General features: G+C 46.7%; 1 protein-coding gene across 1 annotated transcript in view; it reads right to left on the bottom strand.

The window, feature by feature from the left end:
• The window catches only part of LOC135885271 (cytochrome P450 27C1), a 39,596-nt gene extending 35,805 nt beyond the window's left edge, over positions 1 to 3,791 (bottom strand). The window contains 2 exon segments of the mRNA XM_065412903.1: positions 3,295 to 3,659; positions 3,662 to 3,791. Of these exon segments, the coding sequence (XP_065268975.1) occupies positions 3,295 to 3,659; positions 3,662 to 3,791 (495 nt within the window).
• Between the last annotated feature and the right edge of the window lie 14,314 nt (positions 3,792 to 18,105).

The following is an 18,105-nucleotide window of genomic DNA, read 5'->3' as shown; positions in this document are numbered from 1 at the left end:
ACAAGCTTGTATTTTTCATACAGTTCTTTATTTTTTTGAAATGCAGGTGCTCACCCTAAATCCACTTGTCCGAGGAAGATGCAGATGGGAGGGAAGGGAGCCCCAGCATAGGAAAGAGTGGCTGCTTAAAAAACAAAGATTGAAAAGAGGGAGTTCTTCTAAAACACATTCCAGAGGCTATGTCAGCAGCATGCTCTAATTATCGCATGTGTCTCCTGTTGCTCCTGGGAATTGTGCAAAGTGGCACGTTGCAGGCTGGGGCCTATCAAACGCGAAGGTGCAGGGCATGGAGATGACAGGTCCCAACCCACGAGGCATTCCATCTTTGCTCTCTGACCCAGACAGACCAAGATGATGACCCATTGTCTAGGCTGCTCATTCCACAGGCCAGATTATAGGAGCCCTGGGACTTCCCTTTAGCCACCCACTCCAGACACTGGTCCTCTCCCACCCAAATTAAGTATCTGGCATCAGCATGTGGTACCTCAGCTGCCCTAACCTGTGTCACCGCTTGGCCCACCTCAGAGTGGTTTATCACGTCTGGGTGTGGGGCTTTAGTGTGCATACAACTGTGTGTGCAACATGAGTGAGCACACAGCCAAGCTGTGGCCAAGGGGCCCCCAAGCCTGCAGTCACTCGTTCCCCCCTCTCTTCTTAGAAGAATCATAGAATATTAGGGTTGGAAGAGACCTCAGGAGGTCATCTAGTCCAACCCCCTGCTCAAAGCAGGACCAACACCAACTAAATCATCCCAGCCAGGGTTTTATCAAGCCTGACCTTAAAAACCTCTAAGGAAGAAGTTTTCACCACCTCCCTAGGTAACCCATTCCAGTGCTTCACCACCCTCTTAGTGAAATAGTTTTTTCCTAATATCCAACCTAGACCTCCCCCATTGCAACTTGAGACCATTGCTCCTTGTTCTGTCATCTGCCACCACTGAGAACAGCCGAGCTCCATCCTCTTTGGTACCCCACTTCAGGTAGGTGAAGCCTGCTATCAAATCTCCCTTCACTCTTCTCTTCTGCAGACTAAATAACCCCAGTTCCCTCAGCCTCTCCTCGTAAGTCACGTGCCCCAGCCCCCTAATCATTTTCACTGCCCTCCGCTGGGCTCTCTCCAATTTGTTCCCATCCCTTCTGTAGTGGGGGGACCAAAACTGGACACAATACTCCAGGTGTGGCCTCACCAGTGCCGAACAGAGGGGAATAATCACTTCCCTCGATCTGATCTGCTGGCATCGCTCTTACTTCTTGCCCACTACAAGGAAGCCTCCTCCCCCGCCACTAGAAGGGGTCCAGCCTAGGGTTACCATATTTCAACACTGAAAAAAGAGGACACTCCACGGGGGCCCCGGCCCCACCTCCGCCCCTTCCCCGCCCCCATTCAAACCCCTTCCCCAAAGTCCCCGCCCCAACTCCGCCCCCTCCCCTGAGCACCCCGCATTCCCCCTCCTCCCTCCCGCCCCCCGGGCTCTGGCTGTTGTTGCGCTGGGGAAGTTGCTTCGGCCCCAGCGCGCGGTGGAGAGTGGCGGGAGCCGGGAAAGTTGGAGCCCGGGGAGGAGGCGGCTGCGTGCTCGGATGCCGCCCGCCGCCTCTGTGCCCCGGCAGATTGCGAGAGTTGTAAGTTTTGCTGCAGCCATTCGCACTCGGGGTCCCCTTACCATGCCTCCCTATTTTCCCGGACATGGTCGGCTTTTTGGAAATTCCTCCTCGACGGGGATTTGAGAACCAAAAAGCCGGACATGTCCGGGAAAATCTGGATGTATGGTAACCCTAGTCCAGCCCAGGGCCGCCTGGCGGGGTGGGAGGGGGAGGGAGGGCAAGTGGGGCAATTCGCCCCGGGCCCCACAGGGGCCCCCACGAGAATATAGTATTCTATAGTATTGCGACTTTTTTTATGGAAGGGGCCCCCAAAATTGCTTTGCCCCAGGCCCCCTGAATCCCCTAGGCAGCCCTGGTCCAGCCCCTCCCCTCTACACAACCACCCCATCCCACACGTGGGGTCCGTTCCCTGCTGTCTGCCAACAGGGGGCGCAGGAGGGAGGGCAGCTGGCTCGGGGACGTGGGGGAGCCGCGCCATTGGCTCCCTTCGGGCAGCGCGAGCCCCTTTGGAACGTTGGGGAGCCGCGACCGTTGGCTTGGTCCCCCCACCCCCATTCCAACTCCAACTTTGGCGCGCGCCGCCACCTCCACCGCCCCCCCCCCCCCCTCCGCCTCAGAAGGGGTGGAGGGAGGGTTTCAAATGGCCCGCCTGCTGCTGAGGGGGCTGGCTGTGTAAACAGCTCAGCCCCGCCAGCCTTCACGCCAATACACAGCCAGCGCGGACATATGCACATAAACCGGCCCCTGAGGGGCCCGACCCGTGAAGGGTCTGCAGGGGGGGGGGGGGGCAGTGAGGGATAGTTAAGAGACAAAATGGTCTCTCTGAGGAACTGATGAGCGCTGGGGGAGATGTAGGTGAAAAAAGCTGAGGGAACAACCCCCCCGCAATATGCTGTACGGCCAAATTCTGCCCACAGCGACATGTGCGCACCCACAGCACAGTGTGGCCGCTGCCCCAAGCCTCAGGGAGGTTGCCATTCAAATTTTCATGGCAAATCACAGAAATCTGCCTTGTGGTGCTGACACTGGCTCGTCCTGGAGATGAAGAGAGTTGGTTGGTTTTCGGTAAAATCTGAGGAAAAATCCTCTCTCGTGTTCCTCAAAGGGGGAAAAAAGCCCCCCCTGCCATGTATTGTTATGGCTGGATTTCTTCAGTTCTACGTGTAATGTTAAACAAGTCAGTCGTGCCAACTAAAACCCCAAACAACGAAGGTTGAAAAGACGGGTAAATATCGCCCGAAAAAGGGAGGAGGAGGAAGATGCAAAGGAAGTCCCACGACATGCTGGGTTTGTGGGTGATAGAGAAAGCCCTAAAATTAGATGAGAGATTTGAAAAAAACAAACAAACACACGAATCAGCCAGAAATCTGTTCTCACTAAAGCAGATTCTAATGCATTTTTTGCAGACTCTGTTGTCTATGGCTGAAAAGCACGTTTTTAATAGTGTTCTCTGGTGGAAAGAAAGAAGAAAGCAAGGGTTTAAGTCGCCAAACACTAAAACACTCATGAAATGAAGATTAAATGGGGAGAAAAGGGATCTGTAAAGAAACACCCAACTCTATCATAACAGCACCAACACGACGTTGTAATGACAAGCAGGATTAACTGGATCAACTCATTAATTAAGCAGCTACTTTATTTTAATTGACATCCTAGAGTAAATCAAAACATGATTATTTTAACTAAATTGTACCTGGATTTCATGAATGCGACCAAAGCCGTCCTTCCAGAAGAACTCAACTAGGTTGGAGAGGGTTTTGGGTCCAGGCATTTCTTGCAGGCTCTTCACGTTGCAGTGGTGGTGCTGAGTGGGTTTCAAGAGTCCCTCTTCCCCCTCTGAAACTGCCACCATCTCCTCCTCTTTGTCCTTTGCTGCTGCTGCTGCAGCTGCTGTTGTAGTGTTATTTTGCACCTCCAAAGTCTGGCTGCTAGAACGTTTGGTCAGTTGGTGAAACCCGCTGACAAAAATCACACGAAAAAGGCAACTCCTTTTCTCAGTCTCAAGCGCCTGTTTGCAACTGCTGGTCAAGACTTTGGTGAAAAGAGACATTTTTTTCTTATATTCAGTAAAAGTTCTATTTTGTTTCTGCAGCCGCTTTTTATTTGATTGCCGTTTCTCTTCTGCTTTAACTTGCGCAAGCAGCACTTCTCCAATCTCCTAATGCCTGAGCATCAGTTTACACAGACCATTATTAAAGGCTCCCTCCCCTAAGGCAGGAAAAGGGGTGGTGGTCTGGAATGAGACTTGAATAAAATGAGCCTATTGTTTTAATTCAAATCCGATAAATTTACTAATTAAGCCTGCTCTGAAGCAATCAAGGTTTAGATTCCACCCTTCCGCCCCCTGTTTTGGCAAAAATCTCACATGGATTACAGTTTTCTCATTCATTAAAAGGTGGTGTTAAGATTAGTAAATGATTTTTTTCCTGAAAGCTAGCATTTCCACCTTTCAGCAAATACTAAGGTATTTTAATAAAACTTATGTAACTACCACTCAATGTGCAATAAAATACAAGAACGTTTTTATTCATATATAAAGACCAGTGCTTTTCTACAGCAAATATGTTTGCCAACAATTCCTGTGATGATAATCAGGTTGCCCATATGTTTTCTTTGTTCTTGAATTTATTGCACAAGTATCTCTCCTCAGTATGCTGTACTTTCCTCCAGAAGTAACTTCTGCATGTTTTTGTAGAACAGTTTCAACTGAACATTATCTTGTAATTGCATGTCATGTTCAGCCACCCTTTGACTCTCGATAAATATGTACACATCTATAATGAATTGTGATTATTTTTTCTGCACAGGGAATTAAAGTTAAAACTGGATAGCAATTTCTTTTGCACAATTTTAAAAAGAATTGAACAAAAGCCTGCTAAAATCAAATAGTGTGTAATAGCTATTTTTTATAGATTAAATCTGTTTTTATCCTTTCTTCCAGCAATTTTTAGTTACTTCAGTCCTTTTTGTCAGCTTCACTGGCCACACTTCCCTTTTCCCTCATCCATGGCAATTCTGTCCCTCTGTTCTACAGACTTAATTGCCTCTTGGCTTGCCCAGACAAAACCTTCTTTCTTGGCTCTCCATGTTATAACTGTTCCTTTTTCAGTTTCTACCTTGTCTTTGTTTCTCACATCTCTACTATACAACATGTCACTGAAAAATAATAATAGACTTCCACACTTTATAGCACCAATATTCAGTAGTAACAACAACAGAAAAACAGTATTTTTTTCTGCAGTGGAAATACAGTGCTGTCACTAAGGCAATAATGTTCAGGACTTAATCATTCTATGCCAGTGGTTTTCAACCTTTTTTCATTTGTGGACCCTTAAAACATTTCAAATGGAGATGCAGACCGTTTTGGAAATTCAACCTGTGGTCTGCAGACTCCTACCATAGAAGTCTTAGACTGAAAACAGACTGAACAGAATTCAACTATAAATGTTGAACGTGCTCGGCATGGCGTCGGCATTTGAAGTAGCATGAAAAAGGGCACTAAATGGTGGGCTTCTATGGTAATGACAAAACTTCTGGGTTTTGACCTGTAGGTGGGGGTATTCACATACTTTTGATTGATCAGAAAAATGGAATGCCTTTTCTGGCATCTGAAACTTTATTTTCATAGTCACCTTTCGTAGACCCTTTAGAGTCTGCTGCCCTCTCCCCGGACCACTTCCTACCCCCGTCTCCTTGAGCTTCCCAGAGTAAACCATTCCAATAAAGTCTCTGACCTGCACACACTGTCCCGTTTCTTCCTTGTGGGTTTGCACAGTCTGTATTGTCAGGTAACAAGCAATGAGCTCCTGGGTAGTAGCAGAGAAGCCATCTGCTCCCTTCCATTGCTCTGCCTCTGAACTGCTCTGCTTCCCTTTTAAAGCCCTGCCTCCAGCTTATGCAGGTTTTGCAGGTGTGTCTGGGCAGGGCCACCTGGGCCCAGAGCTGTTCCTTAGCCCCGTTCTTCAGTGTGAGGTTTGTATATCCCAGGGATCGGCAACCTTTGGCATGCAGCCCGTCAGGGAATGGTTTGTTTACCTGCAGCGTCTGCATGTTCAGCTGATCGCAGCTCCCACTGGCCATGGTTCACCATTCCAAGCCAATGGGGGCAACGGGAAGCGGCGCCCAGCACATCCCTCGGCTCGCGCCACTTCCTGCAGCTCCCATTGGCCTGGAACGGTGAACTGCAGCCAGTGCGATCGCCGAACCTGTGGATGCTGGAGGTAAACAAACCATCCCGGCCTGCCAGCAGATTTGCCTGATGGGCCACGTGCCAAAGGTTGCTGATTCCTGGTATACCCCGTCACAGGTAGGCAGAATAGAATTAAGCAATTTTGAATTTGCCTAGAATATTGTGATAAGTGTCTACAATAACAGCACAAGAGTATTCAGACTTTACAGCAAATCTTTCTCTTCCCCGTATAGGATAAAGAAATATACCAAATATCATCTGAATATGGCCTCTTAAAGCACATAGTGTTCCACAACATGTAAGGGTATGCCAAAGAAACATTTCCAACTATATAAATCTTATAGACCATTTTATTTACTAAAAAGAGTAACAAACATCATAAGGTCATTACAGTTTTAGTACACAACGTGAGAGGAACATGATATTCTAAGAAAAGTTCTAACTATAACAAATAAATTTAAAATTAAGAGAAAAATACCCTATAGCAGCACTAGATCTAAAATATTTGGAAATATATTAGTTAAAAACCCTATTAAACTGGATTAGTCTAAATGAAGATAAGCAACTCAAAATAAAATAACAGGAGTACTTGTGGCACCTTAGAGACTAACAAAAAAATTTGTTAGTCTCTAAGGTGCCACAAGTACTCCTGTTATTTTTGCGGATACAGACTAACACGGCTGCTACTCTGAAACCTGTCAAAATAAAATAGGAACTACAGATATTCCAAGGAATAGTTATGTACTTCTCCAAAATTCTTGCCACAAACATCAATAGTATTTACACTATTGAGTTCCTATGCACACTAAGAAAAAAATGACAAGAAACCATTGCTGAATAAACCTTGAGCTTGCAGCACTTTTTCATCAGAGTACAAAATAGGCATCCTGATTTCCGGGCATTTTAGGTACTAGTTGTAATCTTTTTTCTTATGTGTCACAAGTTGATATCTAGATTGATGCAGCAGGTAGATTGCTGAACACTGAGGGTAGCAAAGTGTTACAGTCTGCCCTCCAATCTTCTAGTGGTGGAGGTGTGCACAATATGTTGGACCATCGGCATCGCTGCCCCACAATTACTGTGGAGATTGGACTAAATCAATTTTTTGCATTGTGGCAGCCACTCTGGCTGTTCCAGTCAGTAGCCTATTAAGTCTAGTCCAGAGTCTGTGTCCCAGGTTGAAAACCGATGTAAGTTAGGACTTCTGAAGTTCATCAGTTGCTGCCACTCTGCAAGGATATAGCTGTCGGCTCTTATATGCCATTGGTCATCTGAGATTGACACTGGTTTGGCAGCACTAGACATAAGTGCATGAATGGCCGCCACAAAAGAATGTTGTGAAGTCAGTCATGGCAAGTCAGTAGGAACTTTGGGTGCAGGTGTTTTCTTCTGGAGGCAGGCAGATCTCATAGGAAGCATGTGTTGCTTATTAGCACCAATTTGAACCATTGTCAGCCTTTTGTGCAGCAGGTTGTTTTATCCATCATAGCCCTCCATGCAGTTTTAAGGGAAATAGCATCTCATCAAAGTTTTGGGGGAGCTATATGAACCAAGACATACAAATTAGACATTAATGTGTGCAGAGGCGCTGACTTTCTATTGTGCTGGGGGGTGCTCAACCCCTGCTCTGCCCAAGGCCCCGCCCCACTCCACTCCTTCCCCCAAGACCCCATCCCTGCCCCACCTTTTCCTGCCCCCGCTCCGCTCCCACCCCGAGTGCTCTCCACCCTTGCTTCTCCTCCTCCCTCCCAGCGCCTCCTGCATGCTGCGGAACAGCTGATCCGCTCCGCAGTGGATGAGAGGCGCTGGGAGTGGGAGGCGCTGATTGGTGGGGCTGCCAGCAGGTGGGAGGTACTGGGAGGGAGGAGGAGGCTCTGATAGGGGGGCTGCAGGTGGGTGCTCAGCACCCACCATTTTTTTTCCTGTGGGTGCTCCAGCCCCAAAGCATCCATGGCGTCGGCACCTATGAATGTGCGTCTAAGGCAACCACTAATGGTATGGTTGGCTGTATTCAGCTCCAAATCAATGAGATGCATATGCCGACTTTTGCCCCAAACTGCTGCACAATATTTTGCTAGATTGAATACCAGAATAAAAAAACATTTGCCTTTGCTCCCCCAGGAGTTTCTTGCTAGCTTCTGGAGGATCAAGGCATTGTAGAAGGTGATCTATTTCCTAAAGTTCTAGATGGGAATGGTATGTTAGACTGTGGTCCAGTTTGATAAATAAGTGACAACTTGCTGGAAGGAAAGTGGACAATTCTCAACACAGACTGTAAGGGGTTGATTGGCCCAGGTGACTGTTCAGATAGAAGGTTGTAGCTAACATCTTAAACTCACTTAATGTAAGTTTCTACTGACAAAGATAAGTGGCCAGAGCATTTATGTCCTGGCGGAGTAAACCTCTGATAACATGTAGATCATTACCCACATCATTAAGACAGGTTTCAGAGTAGCAGCCGTGTTAGTCTGTATCCGCAAAAATAACAGGAGTACTTGTGGCACCTTAGAGACTAACAAATTTATTAGAGCATAAGCTTTCGTGGGCTACAACCCACTTCTTCGGATGCATATAGAGTGAACCATATATTGAGGAGATATATATACACACACATACAGAGAGCATGAACAGGTGGGAGTTGTCTTACCAACTCTGAGAGGCCAATTAAGTAAGAGAAAAAAAACTTTTGAAGTGATAATCAAGATGGTTCAGTACAGACAGTTTGATAAGAAGCAAGTGTGAAAATACTTACAAGGGGAGATAGATTCAATGTTTGTAATGGCTCAGCCATTCCCAATCCCTATTTAGCCCTGAGTTGATTGTGTCTAGTTTGCATATCAATTCCAGCTCAGCAGTCTCTCGTTGGAGTCTGTTTTTGAAGTTTTTCTGTTTTAAGATAGCCACCCGCAGGTCTGTCAAAGAATGGCCAGACAGGTTAAAGTGTTCTCCCACTGGTTTTTGAGTATTATGATTCCTGATGTCAGATTTGTGTCCATTAATTCTTTTGCGTAGAGACTGTCCAGTTTGGCCAATGTACATGGCAGAGGGGCATTGCTGGCACATGATGGCATATATCACATTGGTAGATGTGCAGGTGAACGAGCCACTGATGGTATAGCTGATGTGATTAGGCCCTATGATGGTGTCAAAGACCTGCGGGTGGCTATCTTAAAACAGAAAAACTTCAAAAACAGACTCCAACGAGAGACTGCTGAGCTGGAATTGATATGCAAACTAGACACAATCAACTCAGGGCTAAATAGGGATTGGGAATGGCTGAGCCATTACAAACATTGAATCTATCTCCCCTTGTAAGTATTTTCACACTTGCTTCTTATCAAACTGTCTGTACTGAACCATCTTGATTATCACTTCAAAAGTTTTTTTTCTCTTACTTAATTGGCCTCTCAGAGTTGGTAAGACAACTCCCACCTGTTCATGCTCTCTGTATGTGTGTGTATATATATCTCCTCAATATATGGTTCACTCTATATGCATCCGAAGAAGTGGGTTGTAGCCCACGAAAGCTTATGCTCTAATAAATTTGTTAGTCTCTAAGGTGCCACAAGTACTCCTGTTATCATTAAGACAGACGTCATCCACATGTACATACTTATCGACCTTAGTTGTTGGTAGGTTATAATTATATATGTTGAAAAGGAGAGGCACTAGAATGGGTCTTTGAGGAATCTGAAACTTTGTCTCTAGCTTGCAAGATGAAACTCATGATGAACCGCACCATGGGCTTACAAGGAATAGTCTGCAACAACTTGGCAGTCAGCTCCACATGCCAGACAGTATCTTATGCAGGTGACAGATCCACCTGAACAGTGCCAACTTTCTTATCTGTCTTGAAGGCATCTTTGATGTCTTGTGTTAGATGAATGACTTGATCTTGGATATACCATCTGTGTCTGAAGCCAACCTGAAAGAAAGGCAATTGTGGTTCAATAAACTTGTTTATATGCATCAAAATCAGTCCATCCATAAACTTGTATGTGACACAAAAGAAAGAGATGGGTAGATAGCACTTGGGATCATCCAGCAGTTTTACTGGACTAGTAATAATGGCTGGTTGTAGTAACTCTAAGCAAACCTTTAACTCAGGTCTCGCTGAACTGGTGCTGTCCATAATGATTTCTCTTCAATATGGAACAGAAGCCACAAGCATTATAGCTGCACAGTGTCAGCCACTCTTCTTAACTTCATTACACAATACTTAGTGTCTCACGTCTGGATCAGATGTCCTGATTTTATAGGGACAGTCCCGATATTTGGGGCTTTTTCTTATATAGGCTCCTATTACCCTCCACACCCGTCCTGATTTTTCACACTTGTTCTCTGGTCACCCTGCATCTGGATATTATGCCAAAGCCCCTGCTCCCAGGAATGATGCTGGTCACTGTTGGATACGTGTTTCAGGAGTATCAGCATCATTGTACTTTGTACTACAATTGTTTTGTTAATGAGATAGGATATTATGCCACAAAATGGCTCCATCAGAACAGTACTGCTCTACAGTCACAGTAAACTACTGCAGGGATAAGCAATACAAGAAGCTAGTTCATGCAATCTATGCCCCTGCAAGGATTTCCTTGGTTAAAGCCTGATCCAATGCCTACTGAAGTCAATAGTCTCTCAGTTGACTTCAATGGGCATTGGGTCAGGCCCTTAGAAAGTTACTACAGACTTAGAGAGAGAGCAAAACACTGTCCATGGGAAGTGAGACACAGTAGAGAAACTAAAGGAACTTATGATAACTACTGTTTTTCATTATTTGATTCAAAACAAACTGGTTAAGCTCACTGCTGATGTGTAACAAAGTGGACAGGATGCTACTTCATTACAAGATGGCATTCCAAGTGCTTTTCCCCCCCACCCCCCCAGAGTAATGCTTCAGACTAAGTAAAACTGTGCCCAAATGGAGAAAGAGATGATCACTACAGTATTTGGTTTTGAAAGGTTTCACCAATATATTTTAGGGTATGTCTACACTACGAGACTAGTTCGATTTTACTTAAATCGAATATGTGGAATCGATATTACAAAGTCGAACGTGTGTATCCACACTAAGGACAGTAATTCGACTTTGTGAGTCCACACTAACGGGGCAAGCGTCGACATTGGAAGCGGTGCACTGTGGGCAGCTATCCCACAGTTCCCGCAGTCCCCGCTGCCCATTGGAATTCTGGGTCGAGCCCCCAATGCCTGCTGGGGAAAAAAATGTGTCGAGGGTGGTTTTGGGTAACTGTCGTCATCCAACTGTCACTCCCGCCTTCCCTCCCTGAAAGCGCCGGCGGGCAATCAGTTCGCGCACTTTTCTGGTGAGTGACAGCGCAGACGCCACAGCACTGCGAGCATGGAGCCCACTGCGACCATCGCTGCAGTTATGGCCGTTGTCAACACCTCGCACCTTATCGTCCACCTTTTCCAGAGGCAGATGCTGAGAAATCGGGCGAAGAGGCTACGGCAGCGCGGTGAGGACATTAAGTCTGAGAGTGGCACAGACCTCTCACAAAGCACGGGACCCCGCGCCGTGAACATCATGGTGGCAATGGGTTATGTTGATGCTGTGGAACGGCGATTCTGGGCCCGGGAAACAAGCACGGACTGGTGGGACCGCATAGTGCTGCAGGTCTGGGATGAATCACAGTGGCTGCGAAACTTTCGGATGCGGAAGGGAACTTTCCTGGAACTTTGTGAGCTGCTGTCCCCTGCCCTGAAGTGCAAGGACACCCGGATGCGAGCAGCCCTGAGTGTCCAGAAGCGAGTGGCCATAGCCCTCTGGAAGCTTGCAACGCCGGACAGCTACCGGTCAGTCGCGAACCACTTTGGCGTGGGCAAATCTACCGTGGGGGTTGCTGTGATGCAAGTAGCCAACGCAATCGTTGAGCTACTGCTCTCAAAGGTAGTGACCCTTGGAAACGTGCAGGTCATCATAGATGGCTTTGCCGCTATGGGATTCCCAAACTACGGTGGGGCTATAGATGGAACTCACATCCCTATCCTGGGACCGGACCACCAGGCCAGCCAGTACATTAACCAAAAGGGCTACTTTTCAATGGTGCTGTAAGCACTGGTGGACCATAGGGGACGTTTTACCAACATCAACGTCGGATGGCCGGGCAAGGTTCATGACACTCGTGTTTTCAGGAACTCTGGTCTGTTTAGACGGCTGCAGGAAGGTATTTACTTCCCGGACCACAAAATAACTGTTGGGGATGTGGAGATGCCTATAGTGATCCTCGGGGACCCAGCCTACCCGCTAATGCCCTGGCTCATGAAGCCCTATACAGGTGCCCTGGACACTGAAAAAGAACTGTTCAACTACCGTCTGAGCAAGTGCAGAATGGTGGTGGAGTGTGCTTTTGGACGTCTCAAGGGGAGATGGAGAAGCTTACTGACTCGCTCTGATCTCAGCGAAACCAATATCCCCATTGTTATTGCAGCTTGCTGTGTGCTCCACAATCTCTGTGAGAGCAAGGGGGAGACCTTTATGGCGGGGTGGGAGGTTGAGGCAAATAGCCTGGCTGCTGATTACGCCCAGCCAGACAGCCGTGCGATTAGAAGAGCCCAGCGGGACGCGCTGTGCATCCGGGAGGCTTTGAAAGCTAGGTTCCTCAGTGAGCACGGTAACCTGTGACTATTAACTTTGTTTAAAGAGAAGCTGAACCTGCCCCCGTTTCTTTACCCAGTTTATGTTGACTATCCTCTCCAGCTACATACCCCGTTCACCCCGTCCCCCCCCTTCCAACACACGTTTAAAAATAAAATAAATGGAACTTTGTTAATGAACACCGTTTTCTTTATTACAGGTTTCGCGGTAAAGTGTTGAAACTGGGACGCAGACTGTGGTGGGGAGCGGGCGTAGTGATGGAAAGGACCGCTGCATAAGATCTCTAACCGCCCTCCCCCGCCACAAAGTCACATAGCCCCCCCCCCACGCAGAACATGAAAACCACCTCCAAGACTGACCAGGGTGCCTAGTGACTGCAATGTGTGTGTGACCTGCTGCTGAACCTGCCCCCCTGTCTGTACCCTGGTAAAGGTGACTGTCCTGTCCAATTACCAACCCCCTTCTCCCCCTTCAAACACACTCTCCTCTAAAAGAACATGATGGAAACAGTAATTAACAGAAACGTATTTTTTATTAGCAACTACACAGTTAGGGGATGAAACTGGGCCGGGGACTTGGGTGAGGCGGGAAAGAAAGGACTTATCAAATTTTGGGGAATGAGAGCCTTCTGGTACTTGAGCAGTCTGCAGGGGTGGAGTGACAGTTTTCACGGCCCCTGCCGCCCCTCCTTCTTGGGACTTTGGGTGAGGGGGGTATGCGACTTTGTGGCGGGGGAGGGCGGTTAGAGACTGCAGCGGGGCTCTGTCCTCCTGCGTCCGGTCCTGCAGAACATCCACAAGGCGCCGGAGCATGTCCGTTTGCTCCCTCATTAGTCCAAGCAGCGTTTGAGTCGCCTGCTGGTCTTCCTGCCGCCACCTCTCCTCCCGTTCTATGTGTGATCGATGGATTTGCGACATGTTCTCCCTCCACTGAGTCTGCTGGGCCGCCTCGGCTCGGGGCAGCCCATAAATTCTGAGAACATGTCGTCCCGTGTCCTTTTCTTTCTCCGCCTAATCTGCGCCAGCCTCTGGGAGGGGAATGCCAGGGTAGGTCGGGAGACAGTCGCAGCTGTGGGAATGGGAAAAAGGGAGTGAATTCCTCAGAAAGATTATTTTTTGTGAACAATGAACATAGTCTTTCTCTGTGAACAAGACCATGCACAGCACCTATCACATGCGCACTCAGGACAAGGTCGAATTTTCGGCCTTCGCATTCAGTGCCTGGGGTCTTGCAGTGGAGATCAGACAAGCGGGGCAGGACAGCAGAATTCGGGTAGCAGGCTGACATGGTAAGCCGTAGACTTTTGGCTGCTTAAAACTTAAATTATAGCAGTGCCCTTCTTTCACGTTCAAAGCAATGCTCCTAGCGTTGGCCAGTTCCTGCTGCCGGCAATCCGGCAAGCATGAACTCTGCCCCTGTCCCACCCCCTCGCGGCTGTCCCCGGGAAAGATCCCTGTATGCTGCCCCTCTCCCGCCTCCACCGCGTGGCTGTAAAACACCGGTTACAGTTCTGTAATGGAACAGGCAAGCAGTCCCAACAGTAACATTCCCCTAATTCTAAGCAGGTCACCATGAGCGACATCACTCTGCTAAGGATTTCTGGGACAGAGAAAGACCGCATGCTGCGTGAAAGCCAGCAAAAACCAGGGCCGTATGCCGCCATGCTCTGCAAGGCAATGATCCCAGAGTACTTGATGATAGCCTGGCGCGGAAAAGTTTCCTACCACGGAGGACACAATAAGGCCGCTCTCCCTAGGAACCTCATGCAAAGGCTTTCCAATTACCTCCAGGAGAGCTTCGTGGAGATGTCCCATGAGGATTTCAGCTCTATCCCCGGACATATAGACCTTCTTTTCCAGTAGCTGCACTAGCAATGACTAAAAAGTAGAGCGCCTAGGGCAAACTAATCATGATAAACCGAACATTGTTAGATTATTTTGCAGTAGTTGCACTGCCAAGGACTAAAACGTTAAGCGCCTAGGGCAAACTAATGAAAAACCCATTGTTAATATTGTTAATATTCCTGTTCTGTTCAAAATAAATGTTTACATGTTTTAAACACTTACCGACTGATTCTTCCCCTGATTCTGGGTCCTGGTTAATGCCTGGGGACGGTTGGTAGGGGATCTCTGTGAGGGTGATGAAGAGATCCTGGCTGTCGGGGAAATCAGCGTTGTAAGCGCTGTCGACTGCCTCGTCCTCCTCATCTCCTTCCTCATCTTCGCCGTCCGCTAACATCTCCGAGGAAGCGGCCGTCGACAATATCCCATCCTCAGAGTCCACGGTCAGTGGTGGGGTAGTGGTGGCGGCCGCACCTAGAATGGAATGCAGTGCCTCGTAGAAACGGCATGTCTGAGGCTGGGATCCGGAGCGTCCGTTTGCCTCTTTGGTCTTCTGGTAGCGTTGTCTCAGCTCCTTGATTTTCACGCGGCACTGCGTTGCATCCCGGCTGTATCCTCTCTCTGTCATGGCTTTTGAGATCTTCTCATAGATCTTTGCATTCCGTCTTTTCGATCGCAGCTCCGAAAGCACGGACTCATCGCCCCACACAGCGATCAGATCCAAGACTTCCCGATCAGTCCATGCTGGGGCCCTCTTTCTATTCTGCGATTGCATGGTCACCTCTGCTGGAGAGCTCTGCATTGTTGCCAGTGCTGATGAGCTCGCCACGATGTCCAAACAGGAAATGAGATTCAAACTGCCCAGACAGGAAAAGGAATTCAAATTTTCCCGGGGCTTTTCCTGTGTGGCTGGTCAGAGCATCCGAGCTCGGACTGCTGTCCAGAGCGTCAACAGAGTGGTGCACTGTGGGATAGCTCCCGGAGCTATTAGCGTCGATTTCCATCCACACCTACCCTAATTCGACATGGCCATGTCGAATTTAGCGCTACTCCCCTCGTTGGGGAGGAGTACAGAAATCGAATTTAAGAGACCTCTATGTCGAACTAAATAGCTTCGTTGTGTGGACGGGTGCAGGGTTAATTCGATTTAACGCTGCTAAATTCGACATCACCTCCTAGTGTAGACCAGGCCTATGGTAAACAACTTGAGATAGAAACTGACCATACATCCTTACGTTTATTGTTTAAAAGCCTTTGGGTAAAGTACCCCGTAGAATACAAAGAATATTGTTCAAATTACTGAGATAACAGTTTAACCTAAGACACATGCTGGGTAAAATCTTAGTTGGAACAGACACTAACCAGGGTTCATTCACCAGAAGATAAGGGTAGCATGGAACAGGATTTAGAAGCAAAAGTGCACATTTACTGAAAACCTACTGATCAACTTATAAAATACAGGAGTTGATACAGAAAACGTATGAAGAGGCAAAACTACAAATCCTCTAAAACAGTGGTGGGCAACCTGCGGCCTGTTAGGGTAATCCGCTGGCCAGCTGCCAGACAGTTTATTTACACTTGCATGGCCGCCTGCAGCTCCCAGTGGCCGCAGTTCGCTGTTCCCGGCCAATGGAAGCTGTGGGAAGCAGCAGCCAGCCAAACCCACGCCACTTCCTGCAGCTCCCATTGGTTGGGAATGGCGAACCGCGGCCACTGGGAGCTGAGGGTGGCCGTGCAAATGTAAACAAACTGTCCGGCGGCCTGCCAGCAGATTACCCTGACAGGCCATGTGCGGCTCGCGGGCTTCCCACCACTGCTCTAAAATGTTGGTAGTAGAGGAATAGCAAGAGGCAAAGAGAGAAGTCTGGTTCAGCATGACTAATCTGTTCATGATGAGTTAGTGATTGCTGAAGATGTAATAAATACTTAAGAGTAAAATTAGTAATTCCAATCAGCATGAAAAAGAATAGTTATATTGCATTTATCAAGAGATTGAGCATTGAATTGTGCCAGAAAAAACCTATACTGGACTGGTATGAACACAGTTGCTGATACGGTTTTGAAATGTTCCGGCATCAACTGGATTGATTACAACTGGCTAAAGAACAATTACATCTTACATCTTGACAAAATGTATTGACTGACCTTCTTTTACTTCAAAGGCAAACATTATTGAGTGGTATTTGGTTTGTATTCAGGCTATTACCATGAGGCAAATCTGTTAGATGCTACTGTTTAGAAGAAACAGTAATATGTAGTAACTTCACAGGATGTGGAATTTCTGATAAAATATTTTCAGATAACAGTCCACTTGTATAAAATTTGAAGTCTGAACATGTAACGTCAGCTCTGAATTATCCAAGGTCAAATAGACTTAATAGAATTAACAATTAAAGCTATCAAAATATACCCAAGAAAACAATAGAGGATCATCAGAATTCTTATTTGCCTATACCTGCATACAGAAATACACCCTGAGAACCTATTCTGGTATCCCCTGCCTTATTACTAAATAAGCATGATGTCTGGAAAAAAGATAAGTAATTGTGATTGGCACATTTAAATCAAGCAACAGAAAAGCTGGCAAGACAAGGTTGAAACTTCATAAACAGATACAGAAAAGTTACTACATAAGGAAAACAGCCATTCCCTTCTCTGTGAATGCTTGTGACCAGGTGAAAAGATGACAAGAATTTAAGTAGGAATGTGCTCAATGCTACCCAAATAAAATATTTCCAGAGAATATACAGTACAACTTCCTGGTAGACAAGTGTTCAGAAGAAATCAGAAAGATGCTAATACACATTACCATTACTACAACCACAGCTTAATTCAGTATTAACTCTGATCCCCTTGCTTATGCCCTTCAGCACATGCTCATTTATCAGATTATTTTCCCCTCAATATTAGTGGTTGCAAATGTTTGGTGTACTGGTTGTGTTGTGTTGTCAGGGTAGTTTGGTGAGAGGTTATGTGCAAGAGGGTGTGATGGACAGCTAGCCTCCTTAGATGGACTTTTGTGGGTTTATGTCAGATTTGGTGTATGTGTAATAACTTTAACTGCTTCACAGTTAAGTTGAGGGAGGGTTATTTTGTGCATTAATTTCCTAGGTATTGTTAATGCTTAATCGGGGATGAGGGTTTACAAAGTGTGTGAGAAAGGAGGGATATTGATAGAAGGTAGAAGTGCATTTGTTGGTAAAGAATATTTTATCAACAGTAGTGAATGAACCCTGATGTGTCAACAGCCACAAATGAACCCTCCTCTGCTGTAGGATAAAGTCTGAAAGAAAAGCATTGCTCCTGCCAGAGAAGATTTATGTGCACCTGGCCATATCAATCTGGTTTGCATGTGCCAAACTTGCATGCACCCCTTCCACCATGCATCACACTTGTGTGCCCCCAGCACCCTCGATCATTACTTGATCACATTTGTTATGTGCAAACAGAATAGAGTTCAAATTAGTGATATATATGTACTTAGGGTGGGGGATGGGGGGGAAGGGGATAATTGCCATGGGGCCCAGGTGATTTAAAAGGGCCCAGGGGCCCCCGGTTGCCACCGCTGCATACCTTAAGACCAATACAAATATTTCCATTAATTTGTGCATAAAGCTTCCAAAGGAAGAAGTTATTTTAAAAAGTGAACATCTGTAATGTTTGCAACCCAAACATTGCAGCATATGCTCAGAGCTATGAAACCTGGCTATGAACAAAAGTAAAACAGATTTAACTGATTTTCATTGTACACACTGAGAATAATGCAAAAAGTAAACAAACAGCATAAAAAGTGAAAACAAAATTCTTGACTGTATTTGTTATTAGTAACAAGTAAAAAGGCATTTATTTACAGAATAT

This window comes from Emys orbicularis, chromosome 11, assembly GCF_028017835.1.
Source record: "Emys orbicularis isolate rEmyOrb1 chromosome 11, rEmyOrb1.hap1, whole genome shotgun sequence".
In the NCBI taxonomy this organism is placed as follows: domain Eukaryota; kingdom Metazoa; phylum Chordata; order Testudines; family Emydidae; genus Emys; species Emys orbicularis.
The sequence above is the reverse complement of the archived record's forward strand: the minus strand, read 5'-3'. Positions and strand labels throughout refer to the sequence as shown.